Raw genomic sequence first — 21,941 nt, forward strand, 5'->3', positions numbered from 1 at the left:
AGCCTAAATGTACTTACGTCAAAAAGTTGTATTTCTATCATCAAAGCTGAGCTTTATTTCCTGGCTAGGCCTATATATATATGTGTGTGTTTGCAGACCCTACACACCTTACATTTATATCATGGAGTCAGTCAATGTAAATACTTTTGTGTCCAGATATCTCTATTCAAATCAGAAGGTGCTAATTAAATAGTATTTACAATAAATACTAAGTAGATAGTATGTGCTTAAATATGTGCTTAAGTAAATTGATAAGACTGCCTGCCATCTGTGCTGTGGCTTTCGGCTATCGGCTTTAGCTTTAACATGTACATAAATATTCATGCACAGCTGTTTTGAACAGCTGCTTGCACTGCAGCATTATACCCAGTGGTTAAGAACCTGGGGTTCGAGTCAGTGACGATTTGAATTCCTTCTGCACCACTTCTAGCTGAACAATTTTGGGTAAGTTGTTTACACTACATGAAACTCTGTTTTCTTACCTGGAAGATGAGGATAAAAACAGTTTCATTCTAAAGGGATGCTTAAATTTGTTACTTTAAGCAATTGTATATCTAGGTGATGAGACTATGGGATCTAAATTCAGCTGTTTGGGCTCAGTTCACAGTTCTGTCAGTTGTGTGACTTTGGGCAACTCTGTAACTTCCGTCTCTCAGTATCTTCATCTGGAAAGTGAGCATGACAATGAAAAGCACTTATCTTGAAGGAGGAGAAGGAGGGCTGACTGAGATAACACAGGGAAAGAGCTGAGAGTAACACAGGCACATGGTGTGCATTTGATGAGTGTGGTTCTGATCACTTATTCAACAAGTGTGTAATGCCTACTACATAAAAGGCAACTGTGATGGCGGTGTGGGATCAGTTGAATAATACAGACATGATTCCTGCCCCCCTGATGCATCCAGCTCGAGGAGACAAGCAACAAACAAGTAAATATATTTTAAAATAGAGACTGTAATGAGTGTCCTAAAGGAAACCACTAGAAGCTGTAATAAAGATGTCTATTTAGAATTCTGCATAAAGATGAATAATTTGACAAATATATATCATTTGACTTTCATCTCTAAACCACAGTAATGAATATTTTTAAAAAGATAGATCTCACAAGGAAGTGGAAAGAGAGGAGATAAGAGCAAATAAAATCTGAAGCTAGTAAGCAGATGGGTGAATGGCACCTGCAAAAAGAAAGCCAAGAACCAATTCCATCAACAACACGAATTCCTTAAATGGCTCAGGAAATGACCGGATATGTCTAGAACTGGGGTTAAGGAGGTTTGGGAGGGCATAAAATGAGGATTGGTGGAAAACTATTAAGCGGTTTTAGCATGGGATGTTCTTCATTTTACATTGCTAGGCAGCTGTCCCTTCCCCATTCTTAGCAGATAGCCTAAGAATTTTTATAAATTTAGAAGCACAATATCAGAAATTTAGAACTCAAGGACTGATGAAGTTGAGAAATGCTCTCTAAAAGTAATGCAGAAAAGCAAAGAGATGGGAAACAGGAAAAGAGCCAACATCTGAATTATTGGAATTCTACTATAATGGAACAAAGAAAATAAAGGGGGAGGAAATCATTAAAGGGGAGGAAAAAATTAAAGGAAATTTCCTTGAACTAAAAGGACATGGGTCCCGGGTTGAATGGACTCACCAAGGAAACAGCACAATGGATGAAAACAAGATCATACCAAGACTCATCACTGAAAAATTTTAGAACTCTAAGGGCATGTGTTTTATAATCTTTCAGAGTGGAAAAAAAAAAATGGGTCACATACAAAGGATCAGTAATTAAATTGGACGCAAACTTCTCAACAGCCTTTCAAATACTAATGAAAAATTACTTTCATCAGAATTCTACACCCAGCCCAACTATAAAACAGGTTTGAGAATAAAATAAAAACATCTTTAGACGAATAATGCCCCCAAAGCCTCAAACTGTTATTTCCTATGACCAGTAAGCTCTTGGAGGATTGTTCCACAAAAACAAGGAAAGAAAACAGGAGAATGAACCCAGGAAATGATTTAAAAAAAAAAAAAATTCAGGGTAACAATAAAGATCTCAGGATGACAACTGTGACCAAGTATCTAGGACAACCATACTGGAGTGAAGCAGTGTGACTCACAAGATAGACATATCCATACCATCTGTCATAGTCATATCTGCTGTCATCAAACCTTCATTTTAGCTTTTGGAATACTAGAGGATGTCCCCCCAAATAAACAATGGAGTAAACAAAGAAAGAAGGCAGCATCCAGAAACAGGACTCCAACTCCACAGAATGGCATCCCTGGAATGACAGCAAAGGGAATTCCAATGATGACAGCTGTGCAGAAAACCTAGAGAACTCCGCAAAGAATGGAAGCCTCCTAGACGGAGCGCTCCAAGAAATATTGGAAGTAACAGATGAACTGATATAACGTTGATCTTGTGGAAAATCGTATTGGCAGGCTATTGGATACTGTGGAAAGTCAGCAATAAAAGTAAAAAGAAGCAAAAGAAAGCAATTACTAATTTTGAGGAAGAAAAGTGAGAAAGGAAATATTATAAAAGCATACTACAGTGCACAGTTCTGTGCGTTATTTGTGTAGCATACTAATCACAGAATATTAATTTAACCAAAAGATTTTCACATCACAATATTGGGAGCTTGGTGAAAGGGAAGCAGAGAGGATGACTATGTAAGAGAAAAATTGTTATTACAGGTTGAGATCCCTTATCCAACATGCTTGGGAACAGAATAGTCTTGAATTCCAGATTTTTTCAGATTTTGGAATATTTGCATATACATAATGAGATATCTTGGGGATGGGACCTAATCTAAATACAAAATTCACTTATGTTTTATTTGCACCTTATACACATAGACTGAAGGTAATTTTATACAGTATTTTCAATAATTTTGCACATTTGCCAAAGTTTGTGTTAAGTACTTACATGGGGAATTTTCCACTGGTGCTGTCATCTTGGTGCTTAAAACGTTTTGGAGTTTGGGGCATTTTGGATTTCAGATTTGCAGGTTAGGAATGCTTAACCTGTACTATCATAAGTCCTTAGAAATAATTTACAATTGGTCAATCAGAGGAAGTCATTTTTTTTTTTTTTTTTTTTTTTTTGAGGCGGAGTCTCGCTCTGTCGCCCAGGCTGGAGTGCAGTGGCACTATCTCAGCTCACTGCAAGCTCCGCCTCCCGGGTTCACGCCATTCTCCTGCCTCAGCCTCCCGAGTAGCTGGGACCACAGGCGCCGCCACCGCGCCCGGCTAGTTTTTTGTATTTTTTTAGTAGAGACGGGGTTTCACCGTGTTAGTCAGGATGGTCTCGATCTCCTGACCTCGTGATCCGCCCATCTCAGCCTCCCAAAGTGCTGGGATTACAGGCTTGAGCCACCGCACCCGGCCGGAAGTCATATTTACATATCCTATAGAAATATGGAAATGTGTAAATCCTAAAGAAACTGTTAAATTTTTTAAAGGGTTGCATCTGAGGAGGAGTTAATGTGAAGGGGTATACAAGGGAATTGCTGTACTTTATTTTAAACTCTTAAAATATAATTTGATATTTTAAAACTATACATATTGTTTTGATATAAAGGAACTTTCTAAGGCACCTAACAATGTCTGACAGGTGGTATGTGATTAATACTAGGAATAGCAAATGGATCACATTACTTTCACATCTTGCTTTTTCTCTGCCCAAGGAAAACATGACATGAAATCGTCCAGTGTGTCCACAATAGCATCAACTTGACATTGTTCCATTTCTGTGTTTCCAGCCAAATCTATGGAATAGAGAGAGGCCCATCAATATGTTTAATGTACTATATTAAAAAGTTTGTTTTTAACAGATAGTATATTCATATGGTTGAAAATTCAAAAGTGCATAAAACAATATCCAGTGAGACTAGCTTCCATCCACCACATTTTGCTCCCTTACCTACCTACCTTACCAGTAGCCACCTTAATTAGTATTCTTCCATTATTTCTTTATGAAAATGCAAGCAAATAAAAACATATATCCCACTAGATATGCTTCCTCATCCCATGTCCCCTACATATCTTTCTTTACAAGTACCCAAAGGGTGTACTTGCTCTTTTTTTTTTTTTTTTTTTTTCTGGCTACATGAGATTCCTTGAGGTAGATGTGCCACAATTTATTTAACTAGCCTCAACTGATTAGGTTTGTTTCCAGTCTTTTGTTAATATAAGCAACACTACAAGAAATAACCTGTACCTACATTATAATTCATTTTGTATAAAGAATTATTTTTATTTTTGCAGACAGTTTTTGTCAGGAGCATTTGTTTTCTGACTGGAGACTAAAAAATTTAAATAATAGAGGGGTTTTTTTTCTTTTGTTTGTTAATCATTATTTTTGGTAATAAATCATTGGTCTTCCTAAAAATTTTCTCAATGGTGCCAATTTAAAATGCTTCTGTGTAGAAGCCTTCTAAAATGGATTGCTTTTGTAAAACTTTATAAATTTATTAAAAATTAAGAAACTATACTGACAGTGGATGAATTGGATGTAAATTATACCTCAATAAAGGTGTTAAAATTGAAAGAAAATTCTTGAGTGATTTAGAGTTCCTCTGTAAACTATATTTTTGTGTGTGTAATATTCAAAGGTTGATTATTATTCTTTCTGACCTTGAATAGTCTTCAGAATTCTTCACTCATTTTCATCCCTACTTTGACTTACACCTCAAGGCTTCAGCTAAAACTTTGTGGAGGTGACTCCTTATTCAATATTTTTAGTCCTAAACCACAGGCTCATTTTTTTCAGCATCCTTTTGTATATATTTCTGATTACTCTTTTGGCACCTGAACATTCTTCTACAAATCCTCAAATGCAGTCATCACACCATTTCTCAAACCAGCTCTCCTTTTTTTTACCCAACAAATAATTACGGGCCTCAACTGTGACTCAGCCCCAAGTAGGGGCTGTATATAGTAGCATTGAATAGAAGTGGTAAATTCCTTGCCTGAATGGCACTTATGGTCAACTGGAAAAGGCAGACATCGAGGAGGGTATTGAAAGTTGAAAAAAGTATTTTAAACAGAAAAGAGAAGGAAACGGAAGAGAAGAGGAGGAGAAGGAGGAAGAGAAGGAGGACGTAGCAGTACATAGTGCATTGAGAATGGCAAACTCTGTCTATGCTATACCTCTCCTGGTTAAATAGACTGCCTTCCACATCATAACATCTATCTACTGTCTCTAAGATGATTCTACATCCACAAATTTTTCATATTTTTCTTGGTCTCTCTTCTTTGCCATCTGGATCATTTCACTTATCTCCTAATGTGCTTCCCTGCAGTAGCCACAAATACAAAGTAACCACAATAATCTTCCCAAAATGCATAGCAGTAGTTATGCTGCTCTTCTAGATAAAAACCTACAATTGCGTAAGAAAAAGAGTCAATACTCTAGATCTTTCTAGAACTTTCTAATCAAATCCAATCCATTCTAAGCATTTCTCTAATTCTCTTCCACCTGCACATTTGAAGTTCATTCTTCTTCTTATGCCATTTTCTCTCTACTTAGAATGTTCTAGCCCAGAGATTCTCAAAGTGAGATCCATGGACCACCTGCATCATCTGGGAAATTGTTGAGAATGCAAATTCTTGGGCCCCACCCAAGGTCTGCTGACTCAAAGTTGCACAAAGTATACTTTAATGAGCATCCAGGTGACCCTGATGCACATAAAGCTTGAAAAGCACTGCCTAGGTCCAAGTCTTTCTCTTGAAGTTCTAGCTATCTTTGAGCCTAAACCTAAATTTTTTTTTTTTTTTTTTTTTTTGAGACGTAGTCTCGCTCTGTCGCCCAGGCTGGAGTGCAGTGGCCGGATCTCAGCTCACTGCAAGCTCCGCCTCCCGGGTTTACGCCATTCTGCTGCCTCAGCCTCCCGAGTAGCTGGGACTACAGGCGCCCGCAACCTCGCCCGGCTAGTTTTTTTGTATTTTTTAGTAGAGACGGGGTTTCACCGTGTTAGCCAGAATGGTCTCGATCTCCTGACCTCGTGATCCGCCCGTCTTGGCCTCCCAAAGCGCTGGGATTACAGGCTTGAGCCACCGCGCCCGGCCTCTTCTAAACTTTCAAAATAACTTTATTTGTTGAAACATGTTAGTGTAACACAAACCTTTGTATTTTTAAAATACACCATTTCATTCCAAAATGAGGTCTAGTGTTCATGGCCCATTTTATTTGTGAGCTAACTATGTATGTGTCTATGGCTTGGATCATAGCAGTGGCAATGGTGGTGGGGAGATAGGTTTGAGAGAATGGTGATTCTACAGATTGATTGAAAGAAAGGAGTTTTAAAAGAAGCCAAAGGTAGCCTTTGGCTCAAAAAGGGTGTGTGAATAGTATGAGGGAAGAGAGAAGCAGACAATGGAGCATAGGATGGGAGAAAGTGTGTCAGGCAAAAACAAGAACAATTTCTATTGTTGCTCTTCTAATATCATGGGTGCGGGCACTAATTCAACAATCCAGAAGCCAACTATCCCCTTCAAGCTTCCTCAGATGGCACTGCGTGGAAGCAAAGAAACTCCCTTTCTATTTTTTTCAGCATGATTAGGATGAAGGACATTACTGACTATATAATTTTAATAGTGTAAGAAATTTCAACCTCCATATGCCATATGTATTTTCTGCTAAGTAATTTTCTCTGATAACTTATAATATGCATACTAGCAAAAGTTTGGAATGAAACATACCTGTCCAATTTTTCAGCTAAACTCTAACAAAGGCTTGGAGAGCAAACAGATATAAGGCAGGAAAAGCAGGAGGCAATATAAAATAAAATTGTCTAATTGTCTAGGGAACTCATGGAAAGTTAAACTGATACAGGTGGTATATTTATACTTTTCTCTATTATTTAATTCCATTCTTATTTGTACTATAGTATGCTATGCCAAACTCATTTAATGCATATTGAATATATATCGTGTTTGTTTCAGTTATCAAAAATCTTAAGCACTTATTGTGTTTATTACATGTTTATTGCATGTTACCTGTGTTTTTAGTCAAATATCTTGCTATTGCTAGGCTCTGGTGAAGGGTAAGTCCATCAACTTCCAAAATGGGGATTTTTCCAAATGGGAGAGCTTAAAATAAAATGAGCAAATAATTAACGTCATAACAAAACCAAAAGTTATATTACTTCCATTTTTACTGATAATTGTGAAAACAAAGCATGATTTTATGAAATCATGAAATTTTAAAATATTTTTAAAGGAACACTTGACAACCTGTAGTGGAATATTTACATTTTATAAGTTTTGTTCAAGTTGTTAGAAAACCTGATTTAAAGTTAGTGACAGAATTGGTTCTTAAACCCAGGTTTATAGTGATACCATATGCTATACTGTATTTTACATGCTTAATATTAAAAATAAATTCTTTTAAACGTCATTATTTTTTGTAGCCTCAATTGCAGATTATTAAAATCATAGTCTGAGGATTATGACGATTTTGATTTACATATTGAGTTATGGTAAGAACTTAGCCATAGCCTTTTTAAAATTAATACATAATAATTGCACATACTATGGGGTACATGATACATGCACACAATGTAATGATCAAGAAACTTTTTATTTCTTATTTAATTTCTTCATTGACCCAGTGAACATTCAGGACCATGTTGTTTAATTTCCATATATTTGTATAGTTTCCAAAGCTCTTTTTATTATTGATTTCTAGTTTTATTCCATTGTAGTCTGAGAAAATACTTGATATAATTTCAATTTTTAAAAATTTATTGAGATGTGTTTTGTGGCTTAACATATGGCCCATCCTGTGTGCTGCTAAGAAGAATGAGGATTCTGTAGCTTATGGATAAAAAAACATATTTTTTTGAGATGGAGTCTCACTCTGTCACCGAGGCTGGAGTGCAGTGGTGCAATCTCCGCTCACTGCAACTGGGCTGGAGTCTCTCGCTCTGTCACTGAGGCTGGAGTGCAGTGGTGCGATCTCAGCTCACCACCTGCCAGGTTCAAGCGATTCTCCTGCCTCAGCCTCCTGAGTAGCTGGGACTCCAGGTGCGTGCCACCACACCCAGATAAGTTTTGTATTTTTAGTAGAGATGGGGTTTTGCTATGTTGGCCAGGCCAGTCTTGAATTCTTGACCTCAAGTGATCCACCTACCTCAGCCTCCCCAAGTACTAGGATTACAGGCGTGATCAACCACTCCCAGCCTATGGATGAAATGTTCTGTAAATGTCTGTTAGTTCCGTTTGGTCTATAGCACAGATTCAGCCCAATGTTTCTTTATTGGTTTTCTGGCTAGATTATCTGTCCGGTGCTGACAGGGGAATGTTGACATCCCCAACTCTTATTACGTTAGGATCTATCTCTAACTTTAGTTTTAACAATATTTGCTTCATATATTTGGGCGCACATATACTTACAATTGTTATATCCTCTTGCTGAATTGACCACTTTATTATTATATAATGACTTTGTATTTTTTTCCTTTTTTAATTAAAGTCTATTTTGTCTGCTATAAATATTGCTACTCCTGCATGCTTTTGGTTTCTGTTTGTATGGAATTTTTTTTCCCATTCCTTCATTTTTAGTCTATGTGTGTCTTTTTCAGGTGAAAGGAGTTAATTGTAGGCAGCTCAGCCACTTTGTATCCTTTTAACTGGGGAATTTAAATCATTTATATTCATTGATAGATGAGGGCTTACTCCTGTCATTTTGTGAAACGTTTTCTGATTGTTTTGTATACTTTTTTCTTTATTCCTCTCATTATTTATGTTTGTGATTTAGTGGTTATCTATAGCAATAACTTTTGATTTATTTCTCTTTCTCATTTATGTATCTACTCTACCAGTTAGTTTTATACTTTCATGTATTTTCATGCTGGTAGATATCATCCTTTCACTTCCAGATGTAGGGCTTCCTTAAGCATTTCTTGTAGGGCCAGTCTATTGGTGATACATTTCCTCAGAAAGACTATTTCTCCTTCTTTTTTTTTTTTTTTATTATACTTTAAGTTCTAGGGTATAGGTTAGGTGCACAATGTGCAGGTTTGTTACATATGTATACAAGTGCCATGTTGGTGTGCTGCACCCATTAACTCGTCATTTACATTAGGTATTTCTCCTAATGCTATCCCTCCCGCCTCACTCCACCCCAAGACAGGCCCTGGTGTGTGATGTTCCCCATCCTTTGTCCACGGGCTCTCATTGTTCAGTTCCCACCTATGAGTGAGAACATGCGGTGTTTGGTTTTCTGTCCTTGCAACAGCTTGCTCAGAATGATGGTTTCCATCTTCACCCATGTCCCTACAAAGGACACAAACTCATCCTTTTTTATGGCTGCATAGTATTCTATGGTGTATCTGTGCCACATTTTATTAATCCAGTCTATCATTGGTGGACATTTGGGTTGGTTCCAAGTCTTTGCTATTGTGAATAGTGCCGCAATAAACACAGGTGTGCATGTGTCTTTATAGTAGCATAATTTATAATCCTTTGGGTATATACCCAGTAATGGGATGGCTGAGTCAAACAGTATTTCTAGTTCTAGATCCTTGAGGAATCATCACACTCTCTTCCACAATAGTTGAATTAGTTTACAGTCCCACCAACAGTGTAAAAGCGTTCCTATTTCTCCACATCCTCTCCAGCCTGATCTGTTGTTTCCTGACTGTTTAATGATCACCATTCCTCTCCAGCACCTGTTGTTTCCTGACTTTTTAATGATTGCCATTCTAACTGGTATGAGATTGTATCTCATTGTGGTTTGGATTTGCATTTCTCTGATGACCAGTGATCATGAGCATTTTTACATGTGTCTGTTGGCTGCATAAATGTCTTCTTTTGAGAAGTGTCTGTTCATATCCTTTGCCCACTTTTTGATGGGTTGTTTGATTTCTTCTTGTAAATTTGTTTAAGTTCTTTGTAGATTCTGGATATTAGCCCTTTGCCAGATGGGTAGATTGCAAAACTTTTCTCCCATTCTGTAGGTTGCCTTTTCACTCTGATGGTAGTTTCTTTTGCTGTGCAGAAGCTCTTTAGTTTACTTAGATCCAAGTTGTCAATTTTGGCTTTTGTTGCCATTGCTTTTGTTGTTTTAGTCATGAAGTCCTTGCTCATGCCTATGTCCTGTATGGTATTGCCTAGGTTTTCTTTTAGGGTTTTTATGGTTTTTGATCTAACATTTAAGTCTTTAATCCATTTTGATTCAATTTTTGTATAAGGTGTCAGGAAGGGATCCAGTTTCAGCTTCTACATATGGTTAGCCAGTTTTCCCAGCACCATTTATTAAATAGGGAATCCTTGTCCTATTGCTTGTTTTTGTCAGGTTTGTCAAAGATCAGATGGTGGTAGATGTGTGGTGTTATTACTGAGGGCTCTGTTCTGTTCTGTTGGTCTATCTCTCAGTTTTGGTACCAGTACTATGCTGTTTTGGTTACTGTAGCCTTGTAGTATAGTATGAAGTCAAGTAGCATTTTGTTCTTTTGGCTTAGGATTGTCTTGGCAATGCGGGCTCTTTTTGGTTCCATATGAACTTTAAAGTAGTTTTTTCCAATTCTGTGAAGAAAGTCATTGGTAGCTTGATGGGGATGGCACTGAATCTATAAATTACCATGGGCAGTAGGGCCATTTTCATGATACTGATTCTTTCTATCCATGAGCATGGAATGTTCTTCCATTTGTTTGTGTCCTCTTTTATTTCATTGAGCAGTGGTTTGTAGTTCTCTTTGAAGAGGTCCTTCACATCTCTTGTAAGTTGGATTCCTAGGTATTTTATTCTCTTTGTAGCAATTGTAAATGGGAGTTCACTCATGATTTGGCTGTTTGTCTATTACTGGTGTATAGGAATGCTTGTGGTTTTTGCACATTGATTTTGTATCCTGAGATTTACTGAAGTTGCTTATCAGCTTCAGGAGATTTTGGACCGAGACGATGGGGTTCTCTAAATATACAATCATGTCATCTGCAAACAGGGACAATTTAACTTCCTCTTTTCCTAATTGAATACCTTTTATTTCTTTCTCTTGCCTGATTGCCCTGGCAAGAACTTCCAACACTATGTTGAATAGGAGTGGTGAGAGAGGGCATCCCTGTCTCATGCCCGTTTTCAAAGGGAATGCTTCCAGTTTTTGCCCATTCAGTATGATATTGGTTGTGGGCTTGTCATAAATAGCTCTTAGTATTTTTGAGATATGTTCCATCAATACCTAGTTTATTGAGAGTTTTTAGCATAAAGGGCTGTTGAATTTTGTCGAAGCCCTTTTCTGCATATATGAGATAATCATGTGGTTTTTGCCTTTGGTTCTGTTTATGTGATGGATTACGTTTATTGATTCACATATGTTGAACCAGCCTTGCATCCCAGGGATGAAGCCCACTTGATCTTGGTGGATAAGCTTTTTGATGTGCTGCTGGATTCGATTTGCAAGTATTTTATTGAGGACTTTCACATCCATGTTCATCAGGGCTATTGGTCTAAAATTCTCTTTTTTTGTTGTGTCTCTGCCAGGCTTTGGCATCAGGATGATACTGGTCTCACAAAATGAGTTAGGGAGGATTCCCTCTTTTTCTATTGATTGGAATAGTTTTGGGAAGGAATGGTACCAGCTCTTCTTTGTATCTCTGGTAGAATTCGGCTATGAATCTGTCTGGTCCTGGACTTTTTTGGTTGGTAGGCTATTAATTACTGCCTCAATTTCAGAGCCTGTTACTGGTCTATTCAGGGATTCAACTTCTTCCTGGTTTAGTCTTGGGAGGGTGTATTGTCCAGGAATGTATCCATTTCTTCTAGATGTTCTAGTTTATTTGTGTAGAGGTGTTTATAGTATTCTCTGGTGTTAATCTGTATGTCGGTGGGATTGGTAGTGATATCCCCTTTATCACTTTTTATTGAGTCTATTTGATTCTTCTCTCTTTTCTTCTTTATTAGTCTTGCTAGTGGTCTATCAATTTCGTTGATCTTTTCAAAAAACCAGCTCCTGGATTCATTGATTTTTTGAAGGTTTTTTTTTTTATTTCTCTATCTCCTTCAGTTCTAACTATTTCTTGCCTTCTGCTAGCTTTTGAATTTGTTTGCTCTTGCTTCTCCAGTTATTTTAATTGTGATGTTAAGGTGTTGATTTTAGATCTTTCCCGCTTTCTCTCTTTCATTTAGTGCTATAAATTTCCCTCTACACACTGCTTTAAATGTGTCCCAGAGATCCTGGTATGTTGTGTCTTTGTTCTCATTGGTTTCAAATAACATCTTTATTTCTGCCTTCATTTCGTTATTTAGCCAGTAGTCATTCAGGAGCACGTTGTTCAGTTTCCATGTAGTTGTGCGGTTTTTGAGTGAGTTTCTTAATCCTGAGTTCTAATTTGATTGCACTGTGGTCTGAGAGACAGTTTGTTGTGATTTCTGTTCTTTTACATTTTCTGAGGAGTGCTTTACTTCCAACTATGTGGTCAATTTTGGAGTAAGTGCAATGTGGTGCTGAGAAGAATGTATATTCTGTTGAATTGGAGTGGAGAGTTCTGTAGATGTCTATTAGGTCCACTTGGTGCAAAGCTGAGTTCAAGTTCTGGATATCCTTGTTAGCCTTCTGTCTCATCGACCTGTCTAATACTGACAGTGGGTTGTTAAAGTCTCCCATTATTGTTGTGTGGGGGTCTAAGTCTCTTTGTAGGTTCTAAGGACTTGCTTTATGAATCTGGGTGCTCCTGTGTTGTGTGCATTTATATTTAGGATAGTTACCTCTTCTTGTAGAGTTGACCCCTTTACCATTATGTTATTTCCTTCTTTGTATCTTTTGATCTTTGTTGGTTTAAAGTCTGTTTTATCAGAGACTAGAACACAACACCCCTGATTTTTTTTTTAATTTCCATTTGCTTGGTAGTTCTTCCTCTATCCCTTTATTATGAGCCTACATGTGTCTCTGCATGTGAGATGCATCTCCGGAATACAGCACACTGATGGGTCCTAACACTTTATCCAATTTGCCAGTCTGTGTCTTTTATTTGGGGCATTTATCCCATTTACATTTAAAGTTAATATTGTTATATGTGAATTTGATCCTGTTATTATGATGTTAACTGGTTATTTTGCCCATTAGTTGATGCAGTTTCTTCCTAGCATCAATGGTCTTTACAATTTGGCATGTTTTTGCAGTGGCTGGTACCGGTTGATCCTTTCTGTGTTTAGTGCTTCCTTCAGGAGCTCCTGTAAGGCAGACCTGGTGGTGATAAAGTCTCTCAGCATTTACTTGTCTGTAAAGGATTTTATTTCTCCTACACTTATGAAGTTTAGTTTTGCTGGATATGAAATTCTGAGTTGAAAATTCTTTAAGAATGTTGAATATTGGCTCCCACTCTCTTCTGGCTTGTAGAGTTTCTGCCGAGAGATCTGCGGTTAGTCTGATGGGCTTCCCTTTGTGGGTAACCCAACCTTTCCCTCTGACTGCCCTTAACATTTTTTCCTTCATTTCAACCTTTGTGAATCTGACAATTATGTGTCTTGGGGTTGCTATTCTTGAGGAGTATCTTTGTAGTATTCTCTGTATTTCCTGAATTTGAATGTTGGCCTGTCTTGCTAGGTTGAGGAAGTTCTCCTGGATAATATCCTGAAGAGTGTTTTCCAGCTTGGTTCCATTCTCCCTGTCACTTTCAGGTACACCAATCAAACGTAGATTTGGTCTTTTCACACAGTCCCATATTTCTTGGAGGCTTTGTTCATTTCTTTTTACTCTTTTTTCTCTAAATTTCTCTTCTCACTTCATTTTATTAATTTGATCTTCAATCACTGATAACCTTTCTTCCACTTTATCAAACTGGCTACTGAAGCTTGTGCATGTGTCACATAGTTCCCATGCCATAGTTTTCAGTTCCATCAGGTCATTTAATGTCTTCTCTACACTGTTTATTCTAGTTAACCATTTTTCTAATCTTTTTTCAAGGTTTTTAGCTTCCTTGCTATGGGTTCAAACATCCTCCTTTAGCTCAGAGAAGTTTGTTATTACCAACCTTCTGAAGCCTACTTCTGTCAACTCATCAAAAGTCATTCTCCATCGAGCTTTGTTCTGTTGCTGGCAAAGAGCTGGAATCCTTTGGAGGAGAAGAGGCTCTCTGGTTTTTAGAATTTTCAGCCTTTTTGCTCTGGTTTCTCCCCATCTTTTGGTTTTATCTACCTTTGGTCTTTGATGATGGTGACCTACAGATGGGGTTTTGGTGTGGATGTCCTTTTTGTTGATGTTAATGCTCTTCCTTTTTGTTGATGTTAATGCTCTTCCTTTCTGTTTGTTAGTTTTCCTTCTAACAGTCAGGACCCTCAGCTGCAGGTCTGTTGGGATTTCCTGGAGGTCCACTCCAGATCCTGTCTGCCTGGGTATCACCACTGGAGGCTGCAGAACAGCAAACATTGCAGAACGGCCAATATTGCTGCCTGATCCTTCCTCTGGAGGCTTCATCTCAGAGGGGCACCAGCCTGTATGAGGTGTCAGTCGGCCCCTACTGGGAGGTGTCTCCCAGTTAGGCTACACAGGGGTCAGGGACCCACTTGAGAAGGCAGTCTGTCCATTCTCAGAGCTCAAACACCATGCTGGGAGAACCACTGCTCTCCAGAGGTGTCACACAGGGATGTTTAAGTCTGCAGAAGTTTCTGCCGCCTTTTGTTCAGTTATGCACTGCCTCCAGAGGTAGAGTCTACACAGGCAGGCAGGCCTCACTGAGCTGCAGTGGGCTCCACCCAGTTTGAGCTTCCTGGCCACTTTGTTTACCTACTCAAGCCTCAGCAATGGCAGACGCCCCTCCCCTAGCCAGGCTGCCACCTCACAGTTTGATCTTGGACTGCTGTGCTAGCAATGAGCAAGGCTCCGTGGGCATGGGACCTGCTGAGCCAGGCACGGGATATAATCTCCTGGTGGGCCGTTTGCTAAGACCATTGGAAAAGCACAGTATTTGGGTGGCAGTGCCCCGATTTTCCAGATACAGTCTGTCATGGCTTCCCTTGGCTAGGAAAGGAAAATCCCCTGACCCCATGCACTTCCTGGGTGAGGCACTGCCCTGCCCTACTTTGGCTCACCCTCCATGGGCCGCACCTACTGTCCAACCAGTCCCAATTAGATGAACCAGGTACCTCAGTTGGAAATGCAGAAATCACCTGTCTTCTGTGTCAATCACGCTGGGAGCTGCAGACTGGAACTGTTCCCCTTTGGCCATCTTGGCACAGATCTCTCCTTCATTTTTGAAGGACAACTTTGCTGGTCATAGTATTCTTGGTACGCAGGTTTTATTTATTTATTTATTTTTTCTTTCGGCACTTTGAACATATCATTCCATTCTCTCCTGGTCTCTAAGATTTCTGTTGAGAAATCTACTGTTAGTCTGATGGGGATTCCTTTTCATATGACTTGATACTTTTCTCTTGCTATTTTTGGAATTCTCTTTGTCCTTGGGTTTTGACAGTTTGTCTTTCATGTTTAATGACTTTAATGTTGAATCTTACCCAAGCTTCATGTATCTGGATGTCTAAATCTCTTGCTAGACTTGGGAAGTTTTAACTATCATTTGGTTAATTGGTTTTCTATGTCTTCGTCCATCTCTTCTCCTTCTGGAATTCCCCAAATCCCAAAATTCAAACATTTGGTTGCTTTATGGTGTCCCAAATGATGTAATGCAGGCTTTCTTCCATTTTATTTTTTTTCTTGAGTATGACTGGGTTATTTCAAAAGACCTGTCTTCAAGTTCAGAATTTCTTCTGCTTGATCTAGTCTACTGTTGATGCTCTAGTTGTATTTTTTTTTTTATTTCATTCATTGAATTCTTTAGCTCCAGAATTCTATTTGGATATTTCTTATAATATCTATCTGTTTTTTTAAATTTCTCAATCAGATCATTGTCTTCCTGATTTCTTTGTATTATCCTTATTCTTTTGTATCTCACTGAGTTTCTTTAATACCATTATTATCAATTCTTTTTTTAGGCATTTTATGTATTTCCTTTTTTATGGAATTGGTTACTGGAGAATTATTGTGTTCCTTTGGAGATGTCTTGTTTCCCTCCTTTTTCATATTTCTTGTGTCTTTATGTTGATTTCTGTGCATCTGGTATGATAGTCGCTCCTTTCAATTTTATGGATTGATTTTTATAGGGAAACCTTTTTCCTATAGATGTATCTATAGTGCTGGTTGAGTAGGGTACTTTAGCTTTGATTCTGAGTGGGTGCAATAATGTAGTCTTCATATGATTTCTTCAGCTATAGTCAGCGTCAGTGGTGCCTGTGAGTTTCTCAGTGGCTTAGGCTGTAGTTATTAGTGGAGGCTGTGGTGAGGCTTTGCTAGTGAGGGGGATGCCAAGTGGACTGGTCCTTAGGCACCAGTGGCTACAGTGGGCTGGGTGTGTGGATTCCTAGGCCCCTGAATGGGATGCACTGGTACCAGCAGTGCTGGGCAAGGCAGATCCAGCCCCCTAGACAATGCATGTGAGTCCCAGTGATAGTGGCAAGCAGAACAGGCCTGACCTCAGGCTCCCGGATAATGTGCAGAAGCACTGGTGGTGGCTGGTGGAGAAAGTTGATCCTCAGGCCACTGGACAATGCATTCAGGAATTGGCAGCAGCAGTGACAGATGGGATGGGCCTGTCCTCAAGTCTCCTGATAGTGCATGTTTGTGCCAGTGGCAGCAGGCAGGGCACATTGTTCCCCAGACCCCTGGATAATGTGCTTGGGTGCCAGTGGCAGTGGTCGTGGGAGGGGTGGGCTGGTCCTCAGGCCCCCAGATGGTGTATGTAAGTGCTAGTGGTGATGGATGGGGCAGTACTATCCTCAGATCCTGCAATGGCATATCGGTGAGCTGGTCCCCAGGCTTCATAAAGGCACATGCGGGTACATTGTGGCCCTGATGTTAGAGAAGGCATGTTTGCTGTCTGTGGCAACAGCCCCAGGCAGGCAGCTCTCAGACTCTGGAGAGTGCATGCTTTAGCTTCCTATGTTACAGCAGCAGCCTCTCTGATATGCAACACTGTCCATTCCCCCAGGTTTAGGACACCAAATGGGCTAAAGTGCTGGGGACCCAGCCACAACACTGAGTGAAGCCAGCATTGCAATGCTGCAGCCCTCTGGGTGGTTGTAGGGGGATGTCAGCATGGCTCCAAGGATGGGGAGATGCAGGGGCTTTTGGGTTCCAGGGCAAAAATATAGTCTGGTGGGGACTGGGTTCTCCAAGTGGCACCATGCTGCAGTTACCTGGGTCTCAGGGGGTGTGTAGGACACAGCACAAACTTTCTCTCTGGAACAATGTTCTCACACGGACTCCAGGCACTCCCTACCCTAGTCTCAGGGCCCAAAAGGCCCAAGGGGGCTCTCCCATGACTAGAATTGCAGGAGTCTGTGGAGTAAATGTGGACCACTGGGGATATCTCTCTTACTTTTTCCCAACAATGGGGAGCCCCTCCTGGCTTCGAGCTGATTCCAGCCAAGTCAGCAGCTTCGCTTCCTTTTCTTTCTGTGCCTCAGAAGTTTCCCATCACTTCCCAGCTGAATTCCAGTCTTCTCTCTTAGATGCTCTATTAGATGTGTGGTTATTTATTTGCTATTTTGATCCTTCTTTGAGGAGGTGAGTGTCAGGTACCTCTAGTCATTAATTTTGAAGCCCCGCTTCATTTTGATGACGGCCTATTTGAAATGTATATCAAGGCAGCAAGCATTTTTGCACAAATATCAGACAGACTGATAGCAGATACCATATTAATATTTTATCTGTAAATCCTACTGTTTTCTTATCTAAACCTATTATATTTTTGTCACAAAGTAATATACATTTATTACAGAAAAATTATAAACTGATAAAAATAATTCAGTCACATAGTTTTAACCATTTTAATATTTTAATTGATTTCCCATATATATTTTAAAACAAATTATAATGCATATAATCTTTTGTAAATCATTTTTCATTTCACAATGTCTTTTAAACATCTTTCTAAATCAATGAAACATCATTTTTTTAATGTCTACATAATACTTTGCTATGTGTATTGATCACAAGTTTCCTAACCAGTGCCTTAGTTTCAGACATAAAATTATTTTTAAAGAGGGAAAATAATAAAGTGCAATCACACTCGGATGACCCTCACACAACTATTAAACTGTGTGTATCTCCTTCGAGTATCTTTCATATGCACACCTAAATAAGTATAAGAGAATCATACTTCACATGTGGAATAAAAATACCTCTAAGTACTTACCTTCAAGTATTGAGTGTGCCAACTACTATTTTTGGTGCCTGAGATACTTCAGTGAGCAAAACAAAGTCTCAAATGAAATTGAAGTGAGTTGGAATGTCTTATTTGAAGCAAAATATGTGAACAAGAGGGAATCAAAATGCCTAATCTTTTTTGGCAGGGAGGGTTTTTTTTGTGCTAGGCATTGTACTAAATATTCAGCATGCCCATTAGGTCTTCTTTCACTTACAACAACCCTATGAAGTAGGTGATAACTATCTCATTTTATAAATGAGGGGATGAAGTTAAGAGGTTATATAAATTGCCCCGGTCACACACCTGGTAAAAGTAGGCTTCACACTGAGGTCACTTGGAACCCTTGCTCAACTGTTTTCTTAGTTCTATGAGCCATGTTTTGAGAAAGATATTAAAAATCAGAGCAAACTCAGAGAATAGTCTCCAAGTTAGTGAGAGGTTTGAAAATCTTATTTTTTTGAGGATTGGTTGAAGAACCTTGGCACTCTTCACTTGGAGGAAATAAAACTAGCTAAGTGGAATAAAACCACCTCAAATAGGACAGAACTATCAAATAGAAGAAAAATTTGACTTATTCTGACTACCTCTAAAATGTGAAACTAGAATCAAAGCGTAGTAGAATAAAGGGCAGATGAGGAATAGTTTTGTTTGCTTTAGAGCAATTGACAACGGAATGTGTTTTCTTGTGAGATAGTGAGCTTTTAGCTACTGGAAGTGTTCAAGCCAACCTTGGGATAACTGCCCACAACTGGAACATTGGGCTGCATCTAACAGGAAGTCGTTTAAGAAGACAAATGCTAAGTCCTTCATTTGATTCCAGAAAAAAAAAATAATAATCCCAGTGTTGTTGGAGGTGTCAATAGGAGTATTCTAAAGCTTAAAAACCATTAAGGAATTTTGTTACACTAAATATGAGGCCTCAATGTGATGTGGCTGGCAAAGTAACTACTGTGATCTTGGCAGAATGTCTTACAATGATGTCTAGTGTTGTGACAGGGATGATGGTCCCATTTTGCTCTGTGCTGTTCTTGTACCTTAAACACTATGTTCTCCATAGGTATCACACATTAAATGGCAGATGTACAGTAACAGGAACTTGTTTGGAGGACACCTACTTACGTGGTGAAGAAATGCAAATCAGGGAATATAAATGAGCACTCAAGGAAGAAAAGAAAATTGTCCTTTGGACATGGATGTGATTGTAGATCTCAGATAGTCCAGAGAAAATGGCATCTAAATCAAGAAGTAGAGTCAGGGATGGGAAAGTTGGACTAAAATTCACAATGATGACCAGAGAAACTAACAAGGAAGTTCCAAAATTTGTTATCTAGGTTGAGGTATCGGATGCATGAATTAAATGGGACCCAATTACAAATTCTGCCAAAGACCTTTATCTTCACTCGGAACATTTGTATTAAACTGACCACTCAGCAATAGCTTTTTTTCTATGATGTATTTAAAGAAACTAGGTTTCTTTAACTATTTGGTTGTAAAAGAAGGAGTAATCTGGTTCTCCATGGATTAAAATTATAAGTCCAAGACCAATCTGTGAAAGCTATAAGGAGACAGATCTCAACTTTGTATAAGGAAGTCTTTCAAAATTAGTCTCCCTTCTATTTTCTGTTCTCCCTTTCCAGAATTTTATTTGAAAGTTGGACCTCCTAAACTGAGCCTCAAGTTTCCTTTCTTTCTTTTATTTTTCATTTATTTGTCCTATTTTTGTACTTTCTGGAAAAATATCTTTACTTTTTGTCATTTTATTGATGTGTTTGTATCATATTTTTAATTTTCAAGAACTGTTTGTCTCTGAACATTTCTTTTGACAGCACCCTGTTGTTAAAAGAAAAACTTCAACCGAATTAAATTTAAAGGAGTTTAACTAAGCTACGAACGATTTGCAAATTGGGAAGTCCCCAGAATCACAGCACATTCACAGAGGCTCCAGGGGATGCCTCATGATCAGAACAAATAGACAAAAAATAAATAAATAAAGTGACATACAAAAATCGGAAGTGAGGTACAGAAACAACTAGATTGGTTACAGCCCACAGTTTGCCTTATTTGAACACAGTCTGAACACTCAGCAGTATATGAGTGGTTGAAGTGTGGCTGCTGGGATTGGCCAAGACTCAGCTCTTCTTATAGGTGCATATTCCTAAGTTAGGTTTTAATCTTGTCTACCTATTAAGTTAGGTTACAGTTCATCTACAAGGACTCAAATATAGTCGTACAAAGTCCTTCTCAGGCCATATTTAGTTTGCTATTACAGTGTTCTTGTATAGAATATCTTCTCTTATTTCTCAGGATTTTAAAAAATGTTTGAAGTGGTTTTCTTTCTTGCTAAATCATCTTGGTTTCCTCAGAGTTGCTTTTTTTCTGCTTCTTTGTTTAGGTATGTGTTCTGTTAGATTTTTCTCAAATATCTATTGATTTTTGATTGCCATTTATGTTTTAAAAAGCAAAGAAATAAAAACTACCTGTAAGCTCATCGTGCATGGGAGGGGCTTGCCAACAGATTGGGCTGGGCTGTTTCATTAAGAAACTCTCATTCGTTCATTAGCTTGGGCTGATCAGCTTCCCCAGAGAGAATTTCTCCAATTTCTGCTTGAGGAATATTAGCCTGGATTGTAGAGCAGAAGAAAGGTGCTATGGATCTCACCATTTAGTTTCTAGACTTCCATTGAATCCCACCTTTATTATAAAATTGTGTCCTCAGACATGTCTGTTATCCCAGAAGCCTCTGGTCTATCCTCCCCTGAGAGTAACCTCCATGCTTATTCTAGGGAGGAGAAGGGATATGGTGGTCACAGTGCTTCTTCACATTGATAGAGGCAGGAGGCAGAGAAATTCTAGGTAGACAACAGCAGGTCCCCAGGGAAACCCCACCTTCAAGCCAAAAAGCCTGAAACCTATGACCCAGCATGAGAAAATCTATTCCTGTTTGCCTGCTGTCTCCTGATGGGTTCTTTCTGAATAATGCTTTTTTACCAATTGAATGTTGCCTTTTCCAAAACTACCTATAGCCCACCCCGTCCCACAATCCTCTGCCTATAAATACCCCAGACTCAGTTGGTAGAGGAAAGAGAAGGGGCTCAGCTGGAGAGAGTTGACTTGACTTCAGAGAGATGGCTGGACTTCGGAGGAGAAAGGACTTGACTTCAGGGGAAGACTACCTGCCTACTCTGTCCTCTCTCCAGCTCCCCTCTCTGCTGAGAGCCATTTCCTTCACTTAATAAAATTTTCCGCCTTCACCATCCTTCAAGTGTCTGGACGACATTGTTCTTCTTGGACGCTGGACAACAGCTCAGGACCCACCAAGTACAGGGACCCAAAAAAGGCTGTCACACTGGCCCTTTGCCCTTGCTGGTGGAAGGCAGCTACCCCATGTGACGAGGCAAGAGGCCCACTGAGCTGATACCACTCTGCTGTCCATGGATGGCAGGGCTAAGAGAGCATTGTAACATGCATTCTGGAGCTTCAGGGGTCGCAGGCACCCCAACCTGGGTGCCACTGCACGGCCCGTGCAGAGCTTGCTCCTGCCAGTGCCCAAAGTGCTCAGCTGGATCCCATGCTCGCTCGCTCACATGCTCCCTCCCACAAGGGATTGAGTGCAGTGGGTGAAGTAAATGGGGCACCCCAGCACAAGTCCGACAAAGAGGTCAAGAAAAACTCTCCATCAACATTTTTCCACTCAGTCCTCTGTCAGCGCAACTTTTAGAGTTATCTGCTACTAC

General features: G+C 39.2%; 1 protein-coding gene across 1 annotated transcript in view; it reads right to left on the reverse strand.

Annotated features, from left to right (window-relative positions):
- Positions 1 to 21,941, reverse strand: part of HPGDS (hematopoietic prostaglandin D synthase) — a 37,997-nt gene that overhangs the window by 6,000 nt on the left and 10,056 nt on the right. The window contains exons 3-4 of the mRNA NM_001194212.1: positions 7,006 to 7,098; positions 3,664 to 3,773 (exon numbers count right to left, since the gene is read on the reverse strand). Of these exons, the coding sequence (NP_001181141.1) occupies positions 3,664 to 3,773; positions 7,006 to 7,098 (203 nt within the window). The remainder of the gene's footprint in view (positions 1 to 3,663; positions 3,774 to 7,005; positions 7,099 to 21,941) is intronic.

The sequence above is a fragment of the Macaca mulatta genome, chromosome 5 (assembly GCF_049350105.2).
Source record: "Macaca mulatta isolate MMU2019108-1 chromosome 5, T2T-MMU8v2.0, whole genome shotgun sequence".
NCBI classification, from domain to species: Eukaryota; Metazoa; Chordata; class Mammalia; order Primates; family Cercopithecidae; genus Macaca; species Macaca mulatta.